The 18,648-nt window shown below is 48.5% G+C and overlaps 1 protein-coding gene across 1 annotated transcript; it reads left to right on the top strand.

Annotated features, from left to right (window-relative positions):
• The first annotated feature begins 1,194 nt into the window (after window positions 1-1,194).
• On the top strand, window positions 1,195-18,648 carry FSD1 (fibronectin type III and SPRY domain containing 1). The gene is made up of 13 exons (XM_044417597.1): window positions 1,195-1,209; window positions 3,438-3,533; window positions 4,812-4,943; window positions 6,917-7,018; window positions 7,888-7,910; window positions 8,629-8,750; window positions 10,299-10,508; window positions 11,511-11,609; window positions 12,111-12,261; window positions 14,220-14,299; window positions 15,795-16,046; window positions 17,383-17,471; window positions 18,538-18,648. The coding sequence occupies exons 1-13, from the start codon at window positions 1,195-1,197 to the stop codon at window positions 18,646-18,648; spliced, it is 1,482 nt and encodes a 493-aa protein (XP_044273532.1).

Below are 18,648 nucleotides of genomic sequence, written 5' to 3' on the forward strand. Positions count from 1 at the left end.
GCTACTTTCATTTCTGAGGCTTTCTCCTTGTAGACCAGTCTTTTCTGGTGCTGAAGGAACCTCCAGGCTAGACATTTGCAAAGCCCTGCCTTTGAAGACAGCTCAGAAGCTGTTGTTGGTCCAAAGTGCGGGTGCTCCCAAGCGTTATTCGAGGAAGCTCACCCCCGTGCACACCCGCAGCTCCGTTCTGTCCCCCTTTCTGCTGGAGAGACGCTTTCTCCTTCCAGAGGACCTGCAGTGCTCGTATCCTTCAGAACAGACAAGCTCTGGCATAAACCAAGGTCCTGCTATATTTGTAAGGTTTGCTGAGGGGATGCACTTCTGAACACTCCAATAAGGCTTTGCTCCAAAATCCTAAATTATTATGATGCACAATAAAAGCAGAGATTGCATCAAATTTTTAAACTGTTTTTTCTTATCATATTTCTATCCTGCCTTTTTTGCCCTCATGCGAAGAATCCAGAACAGTTCATATTCTCCTCTTCATTTATCCTCACAACAACCCTGAGGGTCACCGACTAGTTCAAAGCCATTCAATGTATTTCATCACTGAGTGGGGACTAGAACCTGACACTTAACCTCTATTGGATGGACTGTGGGGTGTAGTGGTCAGAGTAGTTAGGATAATGCAGTGGCTCAAATAATACAGTAGTATGATTTTACTGTCATCATGATACATATTTCTTATTTACTCCTTTGCACAGGAAACTTGTAAAAGCACAAGGGTTGAGGATAGCGGTGGAAATTTCATTGCAATTGTTCTGATTATCAAATGGCAGCAAGGAATCTCTCTACCCATGGTCAGAGTCACCCTTGCCTCATTTGTGGCTCCTATTTCCCTGAACAATGCAATCTTTCCTCATCCAGTTCAGCTTTGGAAGAATTTCTGCGCAAAGTGCCGGAAATGTCGTCCTAGTGCCAACCAGGTCTTTTGTTCTCCAAGCTTTCCTCTTTTGTCACCTTGCGTTTTTCCATTGTGGTCTCTCTCGCTCTCTGCCGGACTACGTTTCCCAGCATGCCTTTACAGCTGCGCAGAGGGGAAGGGCAGCAAGTTCAGGAGCTCTCCTCCTGAGCTCCTTTTTCCATCAGCTTTGTTAATTCCACCGGAGGGAGGGATCGGGTGACCCCGGACCTGCTCCCTTTCCAAACCCCGCGAAGGGCAGTGAAAGCTCAGCTGTCTCTGGAGATCCGAAGATGGGGGACCAGAAGGTAAATGATGCTGATGCAGGAGGGATGCAGGAGGTGGAAGGATGCTGCTGCTGCCGCTGGACCAAAGGGATAAAAAGAGGCTCCTAAGGCCAAATCTCCATCCTTCCTGGTCCCGGAGAGGGTCCAGAGCACCCGCTGCAAGGTCAGCTTTGCAGTGGGTCTCTTCCGTTTCTCAAGCCCCATGCCTCCGGCCCCTCCCTGCTCCTTCGCCCCTGCTTTGTCATCCTCGCTTGCGTCTCAGCCAAGCCACTGTGCTTCGAGGGGAGGGTGTGTTCAGAGGGCGGCGGCCCGTCTCCTCCCACCGCTGCGGGCAGCGGTGTGTCAGCGTCTTTGCAGTGGGGCTGTGCATGTGGGGGCTGTGGGGCGTTGTGGAAGATTCCCTACGGGTGAGCACTCCGCTGAGTTGTGCCTCTTTGCTCAGGTGCTTCTTGATTGAGCTCAGACACAGGTGGGGATGAGGAGCTGGCATTCCCCCCCCCCCCGGTGATTTTTTTTCAAGGAATGGCGGGGCTTTTGAGCCACTGGGAGATGAGGTGGAGAGAGGGCAGCCTTGGGGATAGAAAACTAGCCTGTGCTGAGAATATTCAGCGCCACCCTGGACTGAATCAAGCCTGGCCGGAGTCAGCAGGGAGTGAACCTGAGAGGCTGTTTGTGTGAGGAGCTGCTCTGTTGCTTGTCTGCAGCTTTTCCTGCAGGGGAGAAGATATTTGTCCCAGACATTTCCATGATGTGCTACTTTTCTAGGTGCAGGGATTATGGGAGGAAACAAGCCCGCAGGCCTCAAGCTGTCGTACCAAGGTATAGAAGGGCCAGGGAGAATTAGAAGCAACTTAATGAATGGCAGACAACCTGTGTGCTTTGCAGAATGGCTCGACTGGGCAAGACCTTTCTTTGAAATCCTGAACAGCTGCTGCTAATCATGATAGGCCATATATAAGACCCCCTGGCTTGTTCTAAAGTAGCTTCCTGTGCTCTTGTTTAAAACTGCCTTTTATTCAGAACCAAGAGGACTAGAACCTTATAATGCAATGGTGGAACAATACTTTATGGCCCGAGATAGAATGGTAACAGTGCTTAGCACTTAGTGATGAGGAGGTGAGGACATGTACTCTGTGTATGACCATAGAAAGGCTCTCTATTACTGTATTCAAGGGGGTCCAAAGTGCAACAATGAAAGCTGATTCAGGGTTCCAGCTTAGTTGACAAAGGAGCCCTTTGCCACGGGTGAAATAGAAGCAGATGCCTCTCTTCGGAGGAGTAGCTGCTAGGCAGGTCTGGCTGAGCAGGAGGAACTGACCCAAAATCATGCAGTGAGCTTTAGGGACTAAAGCCCAGATCACCTGAGCCCCAGTTCAGCACCAACCAGTCGGCCATACCGTAAAGCCCTATACAATTTGGAACCTGGGCCCCTGAAAGGGAACCTTTTCCCTCCAGCCTCCCGGCATTTCAGTGCTTCTGGAGAGGTCCTTCTTGGGGGATCGCTGCCTGCAGAGCCATGTGTGGTGGTGACCTGGGAGAGGGAGTTTCCGGTGGCTGCCCAGGCTGTGTCCTTAACAACCTTCTCTCTGCAGGCCGCTGGCCTGAAAGTGGGCGTGGTGGAGCAGGTGCTTGTTTTAATAATATTCCCCTGGCTTTATTGTATATTAATAATATTGCTTTGGAGCAAGTTTAATTAATTCCAGAAGCCACCCGGAGGGTCATTTTTTGGTAGAAAGGCAGCGTTCCCCCACTGCACCCCCCCCAAAAAAATAAAATTATGAGCACTGATAGTTGCCTGTTGTCATTCTGATTCTCTAGCAAAGCCATCTGAGGGCACCAAGGTGGCATGCAGGAACTGGAGATTTTCAGATTCTGAAAAATCAGAATCTGAAAAAAGAGCTCTGATCTGGACAGAAAAGAGCTCCAGTTTGGTATCTGGGGAGCCCCTCCCTCTGTGGCTGCTTCTCCAAGTTCCTAGTTGCTCAGATAAGGGGTTTACGAGGTATTTATTCCAGGGGATAGAGTCTGGGAAACCCGAGGGGTTTCTGCACTCATTCAGCTCAGCATAGATACCCATAATCCCCTGATTCTGAAGGGCTGCAAGGAGCATCCCCACTGGGGGCTGGAGCCTCCCCTCCTTGTTTCCACAGAGTACACACATCTTTCCAAGAGACAAGCCCTAGCCTGGAATCCAGGCAGGGAAAGCAAGAAAGCACCTTGGACCCCAGATGCCGCTTCTTTCCCCACAGGATGCCCTGAGGAAAATCATCACCACTCTTGCTGTGAAGAATGAGGAAATCCAGAATTTCATCTACGTGCTCAAACAGATGCTCCAAAATGTGGAGGTAGCGTTATGTCCACTTTGGCTGGAAGGCAATTCACACCATGTCAACTAACAAACTTCAGAGAATGACAGACTATTATTACTATTACTATTATTATTCTATACCACCCAATAGCCAAAGCTCCCTGGGTGGAATTAATAAAAATAATTCAATAAAATGCCATAACATTTTCCCAGAGTATAAAACTATATAAGAGCATGAAAAACAACTCAAAAGGCAGGAGAGCAAGAATGCCTTGCTAGGCAGCCCCCTCCATCCTTTGAATAAGGGGGGGCTTTTTCACCCTGAGGGCTGGATTCCATGGGGGAGAAGCATTTGGGGCCCTGTTCAAGCAGTGGGAGAGGAGCACAGCAAAAGCACCCAAGGGAAACCAGTGCATTCGAGCTTCACGTGTTATGCAGCTATTGAACCTTAGCAGTTCAGGACAGCTCTGTGCTTCAGAAATGTGGGGCAGGAAACCAGCACATGATGCATTTTCCTGGGAAAGGGGATGGGTGAGAGAAGAGGCATGGCCTCAGCTGCTGCTATTGGCCCACAAGACAAAGGTTTTAGCTGAACCAAACACAGCCTAAGATAGACAATTGCCAATCTAAATGGAATAAGTCCCACTGAGCTCAGCAGGACTTATATCTGAGTAAACAGTTCCAGGCTTGTGCTGTAAAAAACCCAAAAAACTCCCCTCTACTTCTGAGCATTTAAAAAAAAAGCAAGCATTAAAAGACCCATTTGGAAGAGGGGACCGCTGAAATGTAGCCATTTTTGCAAGCAAATGATCATTATGAGAATTTAAATCACTATTCTCATAACCCAAACTGTGCCACTGCTTTGCATTTTCAAGAAGACAAGTGAGGCTTACAGGAAAATAGGACAGTGGGAAAGTTTCTGTTCAGTGTTCAAGTAACCACAGTATGTCATCTTCTGCCATGCTCCATTCCATTCCCCTTCAACAGCTAGCTAGCCAGCCTGCCAAGCCCTCTCCTGCAAGATGCCATTCCATTCCTCCCGCCAGCCATGACCCTTCACCATATTCCATTGCATTCCCCTTCCTATCCAGTTCCCCACCCCCACCCACACATCAATGGTTGGAGAAAATTCTGTATATGCTTAGTTCTGAAGAAGCATACAGAATGAGGGGACAGAGATGCATCGCCTTGGTAACCCCTCTCATAGATTGCATCTCCGATAAGGAATCACAGGGTGAGTTCAGTGTGCGTGGGGGTATGCCCCTGTTCTCCCACCCTCTTACTGCAGAAAATATTGCCAATTTCACCCTGCCAGGCCAATTCTGATCGGGTGCACCAAGACCTTGAAGCTGAGTTCCAGTCGCTGTTTACCCTGTTGGAGGAGGTGAAGGAAGGGATGCTCATGAAAATTAAGCAGGATCGGGCCAGCCGGACGTATGAGTTGCAGGTAAGTAGGCATTGTGTATAAATGGGAGTATTTCTTGGCTGAATCCAAGCCTGAGGTGCAACATCTAGTTTTCCCAGGAAGCCACCAAAGTAGGGATGTGCAGATTTTGATAAGTGCATCCCATGTGTGTTTCATGGATTGTCAGGTGCCTTTCATTCTGCCATCTGCTTGCTGGCAGGTGTGATTTTTCTCAATTTCCCAAACTTGCATTCACGTGCAAAATGCAAACGGGCACCTTCCATAATGTCCATTTGTCCAAATCCCTCCAAATCCACATTTTCGTGCTTCAGCTGATGGGGGAAATATACATTTCTAGTTGTATTGTTTTAAAATGCATGTTTGCACAACTAAATGTGCACCCAGTTCTGGGAAGTAAGGGAAAAACAAACCACAAGTTCCTGTGACTCAGAAAAAGGTTGGTCTGCTGCGGAAATTCATGACTCTGATCCATCCAAATCACTGTGGATTTCTCTGACATGCCTACCAAAACTCACTCCCTGCCCAATCTTTTGACTTCAGCACCTGTTATCCAGAGATAGACTGCCTTTCAACATGGAGGCCCCATTGCACCTTTCCAACTCATATTGGTCATTAAATCTACCTCCCCATGAATTTCTGAGGAAATACATGAGGATTGAATCCAATGGATTTGCCTCACTTGCTGCTAGTCACGAAGTCACATCCGACCCATCACGACCCCATGGACAACATTCCTTCAGGCCCTCCTGTCCTCCACCATCCCCCGGAGTCCACTCAAGCTCACGCCAACTTCTTCAGTGACTCCATCCAACCACCTCATCCTCTGCCGTCCCCTTCTTCTCTTGCCGTCAATTGTTCCCAGCATCAGGGTCTTCTCCAGGGAGTCCTTCCTTCTCACTAGGTGGCCAAAGTATTTGAGTTTCATCTTCAGGATCTGGCCTTCTGAAGAGCAGTCAGGGTTGATCTCCTCTAGGACTGACAGGTTTGATCGCCTTGCGGTCCAAGGGACTTCCAGGAATCTTCTCCAGCACCACAATTCAAAGGCCTCAATTCTTCGGCGCTCAGCCTTCTTATGGTCCAACTTTCACAGCCATACATTGCCACTGGGAAACCCATAGCCTTGACTATACGCACTTTTGTCGGCAGGGTGATGTCGCTGCTTTTTAGTATGCTGTCTAGATTTGCCATAGGTGTCCTCCCCAGGAGCAAGCGTCTTTTAATTCCTTGGCTGCACTCCCCATGTGCACTGATCTTGGAGCCCAGGAAAATAAAATCTGTCACTACCTCCATTTCTTCCCCATCTATTTGCCAGGAAGTGAGAGGACCGGATGCCATGATCTTCGTTTTCTTAATGTTGAGTTTCAAGGTAACCTTTGCGCTCTCCGCCTTGCCTTACTTGGCCTTTCTGAATTCCAGTCTTTTTCCCACACTGCGGTCATGACAACACACAGATTTCCTCTTTTTGAGTGGGCCATGATTTTGCAACTTCTTTTTAAACCCACCCTCCCAGGAGTAAAGTGGCCCGTTGGGAAATGCAAGAGCTTGCTGCAGCCATCGCTGTGCCCACATCCCTGAGCTGAAGGTTAAGATCGCTGCATCAAGCCGTATCCAACTTGTTCTAGCATCGTTCATCTCCACCAGGAGCAGAGCTCTTGCACCTTCATGACTTCATTCAAGTCTGATGCAGCCTGAAAATTATTTGCACTGCAACAGGAAAAATATATATCAATGCTGGGAAAATTCATTCCCTGCCCCATTAGTTTTTGGGAGGATTTTAGGAATGTTCACGGTGAACAGGAAACTCAGAGGGGGTGGCAGATGACTTTGGTCATTAAAAAACCTGGGCACTGCATCCCTGCAAGCGCAGCTCCACTGCAGCACCACCTCTCTTGCTTTGCTATTCCAAATCACTTTGTCAGTAGCCCAGAGCGCTAAGGCGCATGGGGGAAACTGAGCACATACGTAAGATCAACGCATTTTCCTGTCTGCCTCAGAGTCAGCTGGCCACATGCACAAAAGCCTTGGAGAGCTCGGAAGAGCTGCTGGAAACGGCCAACCAGACCCTTCAAGGCGCAGAGAACGACAACTTCAACCAGGTAAACTCGGTGGCTGCTCGAACGTGCCTTTTTGGGGGAGCTGCTGGGAGAGGGGAGAAGCATCCCGTATTCCTTCCTCTTGGTTTCATGGAGGCAGACTCAGTTAGGCAAAAGATGCAAATGTGCACATAGACTTGATTTGCATATGCATTAAACCTTTGCATGGGCTGGGGGAGGGGAACTTTTTCAGTGGAGGACCAAATTGGGTTTTGGAGAAGCTCTTGGGGGCAGGGGTGACTGTTTGGATGGAAGCGGGAGAGTTTGGGGACGAAATTAGACTGCAGACCAGCATGTTGTGGTACAAACAACATGCTGGTCTGCAGCAGCAAAAGGGTTAATGTTTTTAGAAAGGTGGGAACCGTCATGGTGGTAAGGAAACCATCAAGGCCCTGTGGGAAAACTGTGGGGGCCAGACTGGGATCCTGGGGGGCCGAATTTGTGCTTTCCTGCTGAACAGGGATGGCAGCCTCACTCTGTCTTAGCTGTGAGGAGACCTACTGTTCTTGGCAACAGGTTTGCACTGCAGCTCTTCAGGAAGGCCGGCGGCTCTGGGTCCATGGGGGTCCTGATCCGTGGCAGCTTTTATTCTGAGCTTTATAGCTGCTTTCCATGGGTCTCCATGATGGTGATACTTTGGGGATGGAGGCCAGGGCCATGTGTAGTGCCTATAGAGTTCAGAGCAAATCTGCATTGGATCGGGACCCCCCACTGGCATGGGGTCACCGGCCTTCCTTGCAATGCTCTCCATTTCAAATTGACCCTTTTCCTGCTCTTTTCCCCTCCCCTTGCTTTCTTCTTTCCATCTTTCCTTCCGTCTGTCCTTCCTCTCTCTGTCTCTTTTTCTCGGTCTTCCTCGCACTGCTTCCAAGGCTGCTAAACAGATCAAGGACAGGTATGCTGCACACCGGTAAAGGCATCTCACTGCACAGGTTTCTGCTCCGTGAAAAGCAGGGCCAATAGCAAGCGGAGTCCCTGGGACGTCACATTATGGCAACGGCTCACCACCAGTCCTGAGTTCCGGAGTTGCCAAGCCTCTGCCCTGGCCCCTGTTCTGCAGGAGGCCAACGTGCTGTGTCTAAGCTCTAAACGAAGGAGAGGTGTGACGTTCTCTTGAAGCACCCATGGCACATGCAAGTCCAGGCCCGTGAGGATCACGCCTGGCGCAGAGAGGAGGAAAAATACTCTGCACATGTGCAGGGGAACACTTGCCTTCCTTGGTGTATCACACCACCTTGGACCGAGGATTTCCTCCCTCCCTAAAAAACGTGGTTGTAGTTCCATGGCAACCCCATGGCACTCTGCACGTGATTGGAAGCTACTCAGACCTCCCCGTTTAAGAGGAGAGGAATTAACCTGTCAACCTTGGCCCCTGCTAGTAAGGGAGAAGCACTTTGCTCATGCTTTCCAGCCTCCCTTTTCTCCCCTACTTTTGAGTTTTGTTGTTCCTGGGCTGATCTCTCTCAGAGTCTAGATACTGGGATCCTTGCATGTTGCTTGGCTCTTCCATCTTTCCTCCAGCCCCTTGCCCACCCAGGAGGTACGGGGGGTGCACGGTGAGGACCATTTTCTAATGCTTCCCCTTCCCACTCCCATCGGCCCCTGCCCGGCAGTGTGACCATGGCGCCCGCGTTCCGGCTGTCCCTCAAGGCGAAAGTGAGCGACAACATGAGCCACCTGATGGTTGATTTCGCCCAGGAGCGGCAAATGCTTCAGTCTCTGAAATTCCTACCAGGTAACTCCGCGGCCAGTGACTGGGGAGAGACCCCAGTTCAGATGCTGCTCAGCCCTAAGCCCCAGCGCTTTCCTGGCCTTGCCTACCTTGCAGGATTGTTGTGAGGATGAACGCGGCTTTGAGTTCTGTGGGGAAAGGCTAGGCGGGCACCTGAGGTGAACGAGATACGTGTGTAACTTCCAGGGCATGTGGCTCGATTTGACATCATGACAGAAAATGACAGGGAGCGCTACCAAGGGGAAAGAATACAAAAACAAACCTTCCTTCTAAATTACACAATAAACAATAAGCAGCATTTCTTTATGTTTTTTTAAAGCATCAAAGAATGGGACAGACAAATTGTTCCTTTCTAAATTACACAACACAATTGGTTTTTGTTAAAAAAACCAGAAAGGAATAGGAATGGGTGCGAAATGTTCCTTCTAAGTGGCAGGATAAACACACTTCCTTAACGCTTAAGCTTCTCTTTAGTCCGCTGCCTTACTTCCTTGTACAGAATGTACAATCTGGGGAGAAAATTCTGGTTCGGTTTTCTTTGCTACTGCAACATTCTGCTACAGTGTACTTAGTGAGTAGTTGCAGGCCTGCTGTATATTTATAAATTTCTCATTGTAGTTCGATACAAATGCTATATAGGGTTACTAAAACTATAATAGAATGTAGATCTAAGGTACAGTATTACGTATATGACTCATAACCCTGCATAATTTGCTCCATTTATGTTCACTACTAGTACTGTATTTAGTTCTCATAAAATGTAGTTACTGAGTAGTTGCAAGACAGAATAATATGATTGCTGCTACTACAGTTATTCTTAGTTTACTGATACTGTATACTTGCTACTGCTGCACGTGTAGTATTTCTAAAAAGACACTGATGAGAGGCTCCCAGAGAAAGTAACATGTTTGCAACTTCTGTACCAGTTTTCTACTACATTTCTACTTCCTATATATTTACTTCTATTAAAATGTAGGTGAGAAATGGTTCTAAGTTACAATAATGTATATTACTACTACACTAATATTGGTGTGGTCCTAGTACTAGCTTACTAGTACTATGTGTTTACTTCTAAAATGTACTTGACTAGTTGTTCTAAGTTATATTAATATGCTTCTGGCTACTGTACATGAAGCAGTTTACTAGAAGTAAATGTTTACTATTAGTTTATGCTTATCACTATATGTTTACAACTACTAACTTGTAGTTGACAAGTAGTTCCAAGATACAGCAATACATTTACAGCTGCCCTGCACTGAAACAGTTTACTACCACTATATGTTTATTAGTGTTCTTTATTCATCACTATATGCCTACTACCAGGAAGCATAGTTGAAAAGTAGCCCAATACTTTTCAGGTGGCTGCTGTGGTCAACATCAGGGGCCGCGAGGTGGGCAGGCTGGGTGGATCTGCAGGAACCACGAGCCGTGGAGGAAAGGAGGGCGTGAGTCGGGCTGGGAGGGGCTGGTGGGCCTGGGAACAGGCCCCGTGTGGGTCTCCCCGCTGCCGGCTCTGCTTCTGCCTCTCTGCTTTCCTGCATCCCAACCCAGTCCCCGGCGCGCCCGAGATCGACATGGCTGAGTCGCTGGTGGCGGACAACTGCGTGACTCTCGTCTGGCGGATGCCGGAGGAAGACAGCAAGATTGACCACTATGTGCTGGAGTACCGCAAGACCAATTTCGAGGGGCCGCCCCGGGCTAAGGAAGACCAGCCCTGGATGGTCATCGAAGGAATCAAGCAAACCGAGTGCACCCTTTCCGGTGAGATGGAGCGGGGAGCCACCGGACTGGGGAAAGGCTGCTGTTGGTGCAAATTGTTCTTGGTCTTTTCCCAGAGGGTCTCACTCATCAGGAAAAGGGGAACAATGCCCAGCAAAGACTTAAACCAAACCGTTTAGTTTGCTTGCAAAAGAGGACAGCAGCGTGGCTGGCAAAAAGCAAAGGTTTGGGCATGGTCTTTGTAGATTACAGGTTGGCAAGCATGTCCAGAAGTTCCAGATCAGCCAATGTCATGGCACCATTAGAGAGTCATTAGTGCGGGCTTGTAGCTCAGTGTTTTGTTGGTATTTTCCAAGAATTGCTTATTGTGGCATTTGGGGTCTTGCTAGAAGTCCCCCAGACCTAGTTTGTGTTAGAGTTAGAGACAGTTTCCTATAACTGCTTCCCCTTGACATTAGTGGTTATGCAAGGTGTTACTTTTCAAGAGTCCGGGTGTCTTAATTTAGCTTCTAACTGATTAACTGATATGTAGCCTCAGACATGTAAAGCTTTCACTGATTAATTGATCTACAGCTTTTAAACACAGAGAGCCTAAATCAGGAGCTGCTTTCAGCGACCCCATAACCAAGGGGTACAGCTACCCAGAGGCCTGTGGCCCATGGCCTGGGCAAGGCTGGTCCAATGGGTCATGGAAGCAGTCTGTGTACAGTCTTCCCTGCAAGTTACAGCGAAGAAGCATCATTAGAGAATGGCTGTCCTTTTTCTAACAATGTTGAAGTGGTAATAATCGTTCAAAGCTCTTGGATAAAACACCCCATGTGCTGAAACGAGATATATTCTCTCTGTGGGTGAAAATGAATCTCCTTGTTCTTGGGCAGTCTACCTTGGAGCATCAGAAGCTAGCCAAACGCAAGGGGCGGGGGCTTTGCTCTGGCTCCCTGCAGTTAGCTTACAATCTGGTTTTGTAAAGCAGGAAGCAGAGGGGTGCCTGAAATTTTGTCTGGCCAACCGTGTCTCTCCTTTTTGGGGGGAATGCCCCCACAGGCCTGAAATTCGACATGAAATATATGAACTTCCGTGTCAAGGCTTGCAACAAGGCTGTTGCAGGAGAGTTCTCAGAGCCGGTCACCTTGGAAACGAGAGGTAACGCATGCTGTTTAGAGCAGGTCCTGATTTGGAGCACACCAGACTCACAACCACATGGGGGCCCGCTGAACCGAGCCCTTGGAGTTGCATCTCCTCTTTCCTGCCACATCCTGCTCATTTCCCTGCCTCTTGCTTGGGCCAGGCAATGGTGGTGGTGTGAAAGAGGAGCAGGGAACGCCGCGACTCCCTGCTCCTTGGCGATCTGCCCTCCAAACAAGCCTGCAAGAGACGCAGTGAGGAAGAGGAGGAGGAGCAGTTGCAGTGGGCATACGGGGGGCGAGGAGGCTGGCTCCCTGAGGGGGGTCTCCTTGGGGTGTCCCATTCGAGGGCCCTCCACAACCTGGAGCCAGTCGCTGGGCTTTAAAAGAGGAAGGTCGAACTTTTAGCCTGCTGGGGGATTAAATAAAAAAGAATAGGGGGTAAAGAGTGGGGGGGTAAATAAAAGGCCCCAACCGGAGCTACTTCCTGAGTTGTGGTTACAATTGTCCTCAATGTCAGCTTTCATGTTCCGCCTGGATGCCAGCACGAGCCACCAGAATCTCAAGGTGGAAGACCTCAGTGTGGAATGGGATGCCATGGGCGGGAAGGTGCAGGACATCAGGAAGGATGGGAAGGGCCGTACCGCTTCTCCCGTTAACTCTCCAGCCAGGTAATGCTTTTTTCCAACATTTGTTTGCTGTGATGCTGCAGCTCTTCCGATCCGAGGAAAGAAACTGCAAGGAGCGGGTGGCAAAGCTGGGAGGATGCAGGGGGGGAGGGTTCTAGTAGGTCAGGTCTGGGTGGAGGTGGCAGGTGTCCGCCAGGAGAAGAGATGGAGAGCGAGAAGATGGAGGCCGCTGGAATACAGAAGGTCCAGAGGCAAATGGGAGCAGGCAAAGGTTTGATACCTGGCAAAGGTGTAGCAGGACCCGAGGCAGAGCCAAAAATCCATCCCTCTGGCATCCACTGACTTGCTCTCCTGCTTGCAAAGTGAGCTGAGCCAAGAGGAAGCCTGCAGATGCTCAGGGAGCCAGCGTGTCAGGCTCGGCCCAGTGCCCTGCCAGTGCTGGGCGTGTTCAGGGCGGCTGCAAAGTCGGTCGGAGTTCAGGCGGCCGAGCACCCTGATTCCTCATGCTTCCCTTGTCAGAAGCCCATGGCTGTGTTGCTGAGACACCTTTCTAGAGCCTTCCAAAACACCATGAATGATGCTCAGCATGATGGTGCGGGCTGTGATCCTTCCTACAGCTGCAGACCCATTCCTGCCCTTGCTGGTATTTGCGGAGAGACTGGTGCCGCTTGTCCCCAGGGTCTCAGATCCTGATACGCAGGAATGAAGGGGGCAGAAATATAGAGTGGTGTCAGCCCCCCAGAGTGCCTGGAGGGAAAAGGGCAGTTGAGGTGCAGTAAATGGGGCAGATTAGGTGAATTCACTAATGTCAGAATTAAAGGCCCACTTTCTTGGCAGTACATTGCCTGGAATTCAATGGGTTGGTTCAGACCAGTGTAGTCAGGGCTAAGGCTACTGAATGTGTGTTGTTAATGAGCCACAGGTTGTTGCTGATACATGGGTTATTGTGTTGTATGAACCCATCTAACAAACCATGGTGAGCAACCCATAGTTTACAATTCCTCACATATCATGGGTCCCTTTCATGGGTTGATTATGAATAATAGACCATGCTTTGTTAGCATGGTTGGGTTAAGATAATTCACATTCAAGGGTTAAGTATGGTTTGAGTTTGCCTTGCTGTTGAACAGTGGTTTGTTGAAAAATTCACAAACTATGGTTTGTTAACCAGAAACAACCCATAGTTTACCACCAACAAACCATGAATTTTCTTCAAGGATTATCTGTGATAAACACACAAGATTGGTTAGTGTGGCTGCATTCAGACACCACAGTAACCCTGCAGGGTAGATTACCAAAAGATGTCTATTTTGAAAGGTTTCTGTACTGCTTGTCCTTTAAAAATAATTAGATCTGAATGCTGTGTTTGTGTGGGTATAAAGATGATGCTCAAATAGAAATGAACGTTTTTTAATAGAATATGGAATCTATTTATCAGATTTCCTAATCTCCATAGAACTCCATGCTGTGAACTCTTAGGAAGATGCGTGATACCAAATAGAGAGCTTGGGAGATTGACGTGTGTGGAATACTTAAATGTGTTATTGTTCATTGTTACTTTCAAACATTTGATAATAATTTTTAAAAACTGACAAAAAACAAAAGTTCACGTGGCAGCCACCAGTACAAAACTCTTTTGCCCAGATGCAATTTTAATCCATAGATTAACCATTTAAAATCTCACATGATCAATCAATTGTTCAATCCGTTTCTCATGGGAATCCTCCTAAGTTGGATTTATTTACTTGCAAAACACGGTTTGACTTAAATGTGCTGTGTTTATATTTGTCCATATAAACAGCATCAGACTGTGTGGCCTTTTAGAATGGATTAGAAGTTAGGACTCTGCCCCAAGGAACTTGCAGGCTCTGTGTGCATATGTAACACTGTGATATTTAGGAGGTGGGTGGGGGAGACTGGGGGATTTCTCCCCGCCAGCCTCAGCTGCTCTGACATTCCTTCCCACCTCCTCCATCTCTGCCCACCTTTCCTTTCTGCAGGTGTGTCCAGTCTCCCAAAAGGATGCCCACAGGCCGTAGCGGGAGGGACCGTTTCACTGCAGAATCCTACACGGTGCTGGGTAAGCAGCCAAGTTGGTTCTCCAGGAAGGCTTTCCATCACTTAAAAAAAAAAAAATACTTTCCACTTTGCACTCCGGACAGGTCCAGCCAGGCCAGTACAAGCAGAACCAGGTCAGAAAGTTTTCTGGAGGAAGCAAGAGAGTTGGGTAGTGGCAGAGTTCGGAAGGCTAGTGGTTTTTTGATATCAGTTCAAGAAATACTCCAGTGATCCCCATGCTAAGTTTTGTGGGTCAGTGGGCACATGCAGAGTGAGGGGGAAATGTTGGGGGCACTCTCACAAAATGGTTGCCAGTCATTCTGTAAAAGGCTGAAAGAAAAGTCTCTTGCCTGAGGTACAAAAGTCAAGGCCAAGATGGGCCTCTGAGCTCCAAAACACAAAGTCACTGTTTTGAACCCAAATAAAGATGGTGCCAGAGAGCAGCAACTGGTTTTACAGGTCCAAAGTGTTGCTTTTAATTCAAATAAAACAAAATCCAGGGAGGCTGGGAGCCTCGTGGGAGAAATGTTGAAGGCTGGTAGGACTGTGCGCTTGGATCCAAGCCTAGTCAGACTTAAAGTAGGTGACCTTAGGTTTCGCACAAGAAGAACAAAGATGAAGTATGGAGTAAGCAGACCAGTTGGAACAAATGGAACTTTGGTTAGTCATATCCAGTGCTTTTTTTGTAAAAAAAAAAAGTGCTGGAACTCACGTCCCCCCCACCCCCGCCGGCAGTTAGCACACACACCAGTCCCAAGCCGAGCAGCGTCCTAAGCAGCCATCTCTCACTATCAGATAGCAGACACAATAGCAGCCAATAGCACCTCAATGTTTGCTGCTGATCTGCTCCTCCGTTCAAAATCACTTCATAAAATCTATTGAAAATAGGTGCCGGAATGCCGTTCCGGTGCATTCTATGACAAAAAAAGCCCTGGTCATATCTCAGTCCCATCCCACTGATTTCAGTGTTCCTACTGGAGGTGCAATCAAATCTAGATCCAACCTGATATTGTTAAATTGCAAAATGCCTGTCGAAATTTATACCATGTAGCATTTAATGCATTCAATCCAATTCAAGACTAATACATTTTTGACATATAAGACCATCAAGGTTTGGGTGGGGAGCCAGTGTGGGGTAGGGGTTGAGAGAGAGGGACTGGGACTCAGGCAATCTGGGTCTAGTCCCCACTGAGCCATGGAGCCCCCTGGGTGACTCTGGGCCAGTCCCAGACTCTCCTCCCAACCTACCTCACAGGGTGGTTGTTGTGAGGAAACAATTGAGAGGAGAAGGAGAATTATGTAAGCTGCCTTGAGTTTCTTGAAAGGTGGGATATAAATATAATTATATAATTTAAAAAAATAAGGTACATGATGCTTCACAGAGGATGAAGATGCTGGACTCTGCCCCAAGGAGCGTACAAGTTCTGATGGTCCATGGTATTCAAAGCAAGGGAACTTAGGGGAACTCGCCTCCCTGGCCTCAGTTTCTTTGATGTCCCTTTGCTCTCTGGCGGCAGGAGACACCCTGATCGATGCCGGAGACCACTACTGGGAGGTGCGTTACGACCGGGACAGCAAAGCCTTTGCCGCCGGGGTGGCTCACCGATCCCTGGGCAAGTTTGACCAGCTGGGCAAAACATCCTCTTCCTGGTGCATTCACCTCAACAGCTGGTTGCAGGTCAGCTTCACGGCCAAGCATAACAACAAAGCCAAAGTCTTAGACGTCCCCGTCCCGGACGTGATTGGCGTGTACTGCAATTTTCACGAAGGTGAGCCCCTGCAACACCCATCCCGGTGCTCTTGTCCTCTCCCTGGTCCTGCATGGCGCTCAGAGCCTCAGTGGGGCCGGGAATCAGGCGAACCCAGTGCACAATGTCTGAAGGGAAGACCCAGGTCCTCAGTTCTGCACAGAAAGCACTTCCCCACGTTCCAGCATCTATCTTTCCCAGGTTTGGGCCAGATACAAATTTAATTTATTTTACGGGGGGTTATTCTTTGCAGGAAAGCAAGGAGACTTTAAAAGTTTCTTTTTGGCAGCAAACTACTGCAGGAAGTTTAGGACAGATAAACTGGCCTTGAAAACAAATGCTTGATCGCTGTTCCAAGCCTCTGAGCAGCTCCAGGTGCTTAGAATGCAGAAATGGTGTACTTTGAGCCAAACCAGCTCACCCCTCCTGCAATCATAGCAGCTACAAAAGCTTAGTTGGTTTTGATAGCAAACTGGGATTTTCCAACTTTTCTGCCTTTTCAGCAGCATGGTGGTAGGTGGAATGCAGCATCTTCGCATATTCTGCTTTTTTTTCTCTACCACATTGCACAAAAATGAACAAATTAAGAGTCAAAACGGTCTGCAAGCCCTGCAGGACCAGTGTGGAAAGTTGGTTCATTTTGGAATTGGTAGGATGCAAAATTCCAAACACATCTGAGTTTGCTGCAGATTTCTCTGACATCCTTACGTGGAATAAATTCGGGGCTGGAGGCCTCATAGAGCCATGCTTTCCGGCAGGATAACTCTTATGGAAGAGAAAAAGAGCCCTGGGGGCTCTTTGTCCTGGTGGCCAGTGGAGCATAGATGTTTGGAGGGACTGTGAATAAGGGATGCTGGAGGCAGACAGTGGGGTGATGTTTGGTAGGGGCCTGTGCCCTGTTTCCCAGTTCTCTGTAGGAAGAAACTGCATGCTGGACTGAATGGATTTTCTGTCCAACTTAGCAGGGCTCTTTGCTGTATTCTTGGTAAATGGAACCTCCATATCTGGAGGCAGTCTACCTTTGCATGCCAGAGGTATTCCATTTTTGCTCTGTGATGACATGGAGCCATTTGTTTTGTGATTCGGGATTAAAGGAAGAGGTGACGGCAAGTGAGAGCAGCTACTAATAAGAAATGTTGTCTCTGCCTACCTGCTCTACTTCTTGGCTTCCCAGAAACATCTGGCTGTCCCCTCTTGGAAACATGAGACTGGGTTTGATCGATCCTTTGGCTGGACCTGCAAACAGTTGTTAGCTGTACCTTTTCACTACCTCCTGCTGCCACATTTCTGGCTGCTGACTTGTCCCCTATACCTCCAATGGACCTCTCTCATCTCTTCCAATATTGTCCACTTCCAGGTTACCTCTCATTCTACAATGCCAAAACTAAGCAGTTGCTCCACACTTTTCGGACCAGATTTACCCAACCGGTTCTTCCAGCTTTCATGGTAAGTGATTTAGAATGGGGAGGGGAGCTTGGGTGTTGATGGTCTGTGCTGAAGAATACAGCAGCCCAAAGAATGGCAGCTTTCATTTAAAAAGTTTCTAGTCCTTATGAGGGTAGAAGTAAACTGGACATTTCAGAAGCCAAAGAGAGCAGGAACTTAGATGCTTGTTGAAGATTGCTTAAGGCATATAATTTGACTGTATTGTGGCAGCCTAAAAAAATATTTTTTTCAGATGAATTAAGATGGCTTACAAGCATGGCATCCTGTGCTCAAAGCTGCCCCTTCCTGACTCCTTCACCCTCTTGCAGGTCTAATGGAATAAACCAAGGGTGTGCGGCTTGCTTTGGTTTTGTATGTGGTGCAAAAATACTCTTTTCCTTGGGAGAGACACGATTCCCTGCACACACTTGTGCATATTTGTCTTATTCCCCTTCTGCTGTTTTTGGAATTGCCCATTTCCCCCTCCTCCTCAAATTAGTTGCAGAGCTGATTCTGGCCTTCCAGGGATCAAGCAGCCAACAGCACAGTATCCTGGGGGATGAGGGGTTTTGACTCCGCGGGGATGCTTGGCTCTCCTTTCAGCCGATCTGAGCTAAGAAGCGATGAAATCAAGAGCGAGGTCAAGCAAAAGGGCTTCCTTGTTTTTTCCCAGGGTGCAAAAAGATTGCCAGACAAACTTGAGCCTTGTGTTGCATGGATTGGGACCGAGGTCAGGATTTGTGCTGGGATGCAACTTTGAGGAAAGAGGGTTGGCTTAGAGCGGTGGGGGGAGGGTACCACCTAGCCTAATCTGTCCTCTGGGGTTCTCCCAATGGGCCAGCCAGTCCCTTGCCTTCAGCCCCATCTGCTTGGCCATGGATTTGCACCACAATAAGTTGGGTTCTTTGGGATGACTCCCCTTTGCCTTTGGCCTGTGCACCCCCAGAATGTGGCCCCAGAGGGCACCCTGGTGCTCAGACTTGGCCCATGGGCCGAAAGAGGCTCTGCATGCTGGATCAGACTGCCTCTTGTTCCTTTTCTCCCCAATCTCCTGTCCACCTGCTCTCTCTCTCCCCCACCTCATTAGGTTTGGTGCGGCAGCTTCAACGTCTGCTCTGGGCTGCAAGTCCCCAGCACCATCAGATGCCTTCAGAAGCGCAGCAGCGCCACGAGCAGCTCTAACACCAGCCTGTCTTAG

This window comes from Varanus komodoensis, unplaced genomic scaffold (assembly GCF_004798865.1).
Source record: "Varanus komodoensis strain SLA01 unplaced genomic scaffold, ASM479886v1 scaffold89, whole genome shotgun sequence".
NCBI lineage: Eukaryota > Metazoa > Chordata > Lepidosauria > Squamata > Varanidae > Varanus > Varanus komodoensis.

Excerpts from the sequence above, each read along its gene's own strand:
- FSD1 (XM_044417597.1), top strand. Across the intron at positions 3,534-4,811 it reads AGATGCTCCAAAATGTGGAG|GCCAATTCTGATCGGGTGCA; the intron begins GTAGCGTTATGT and ends TCACCCTGCCAG. Across the intron at positions 14,300-15,794 it reads AGAATCCTACACGGTGCTGG|GAGACACCCTGATCGATGCC; the intron begins GTAAGCAGCCAA and ends CTCTGGCGGCAG.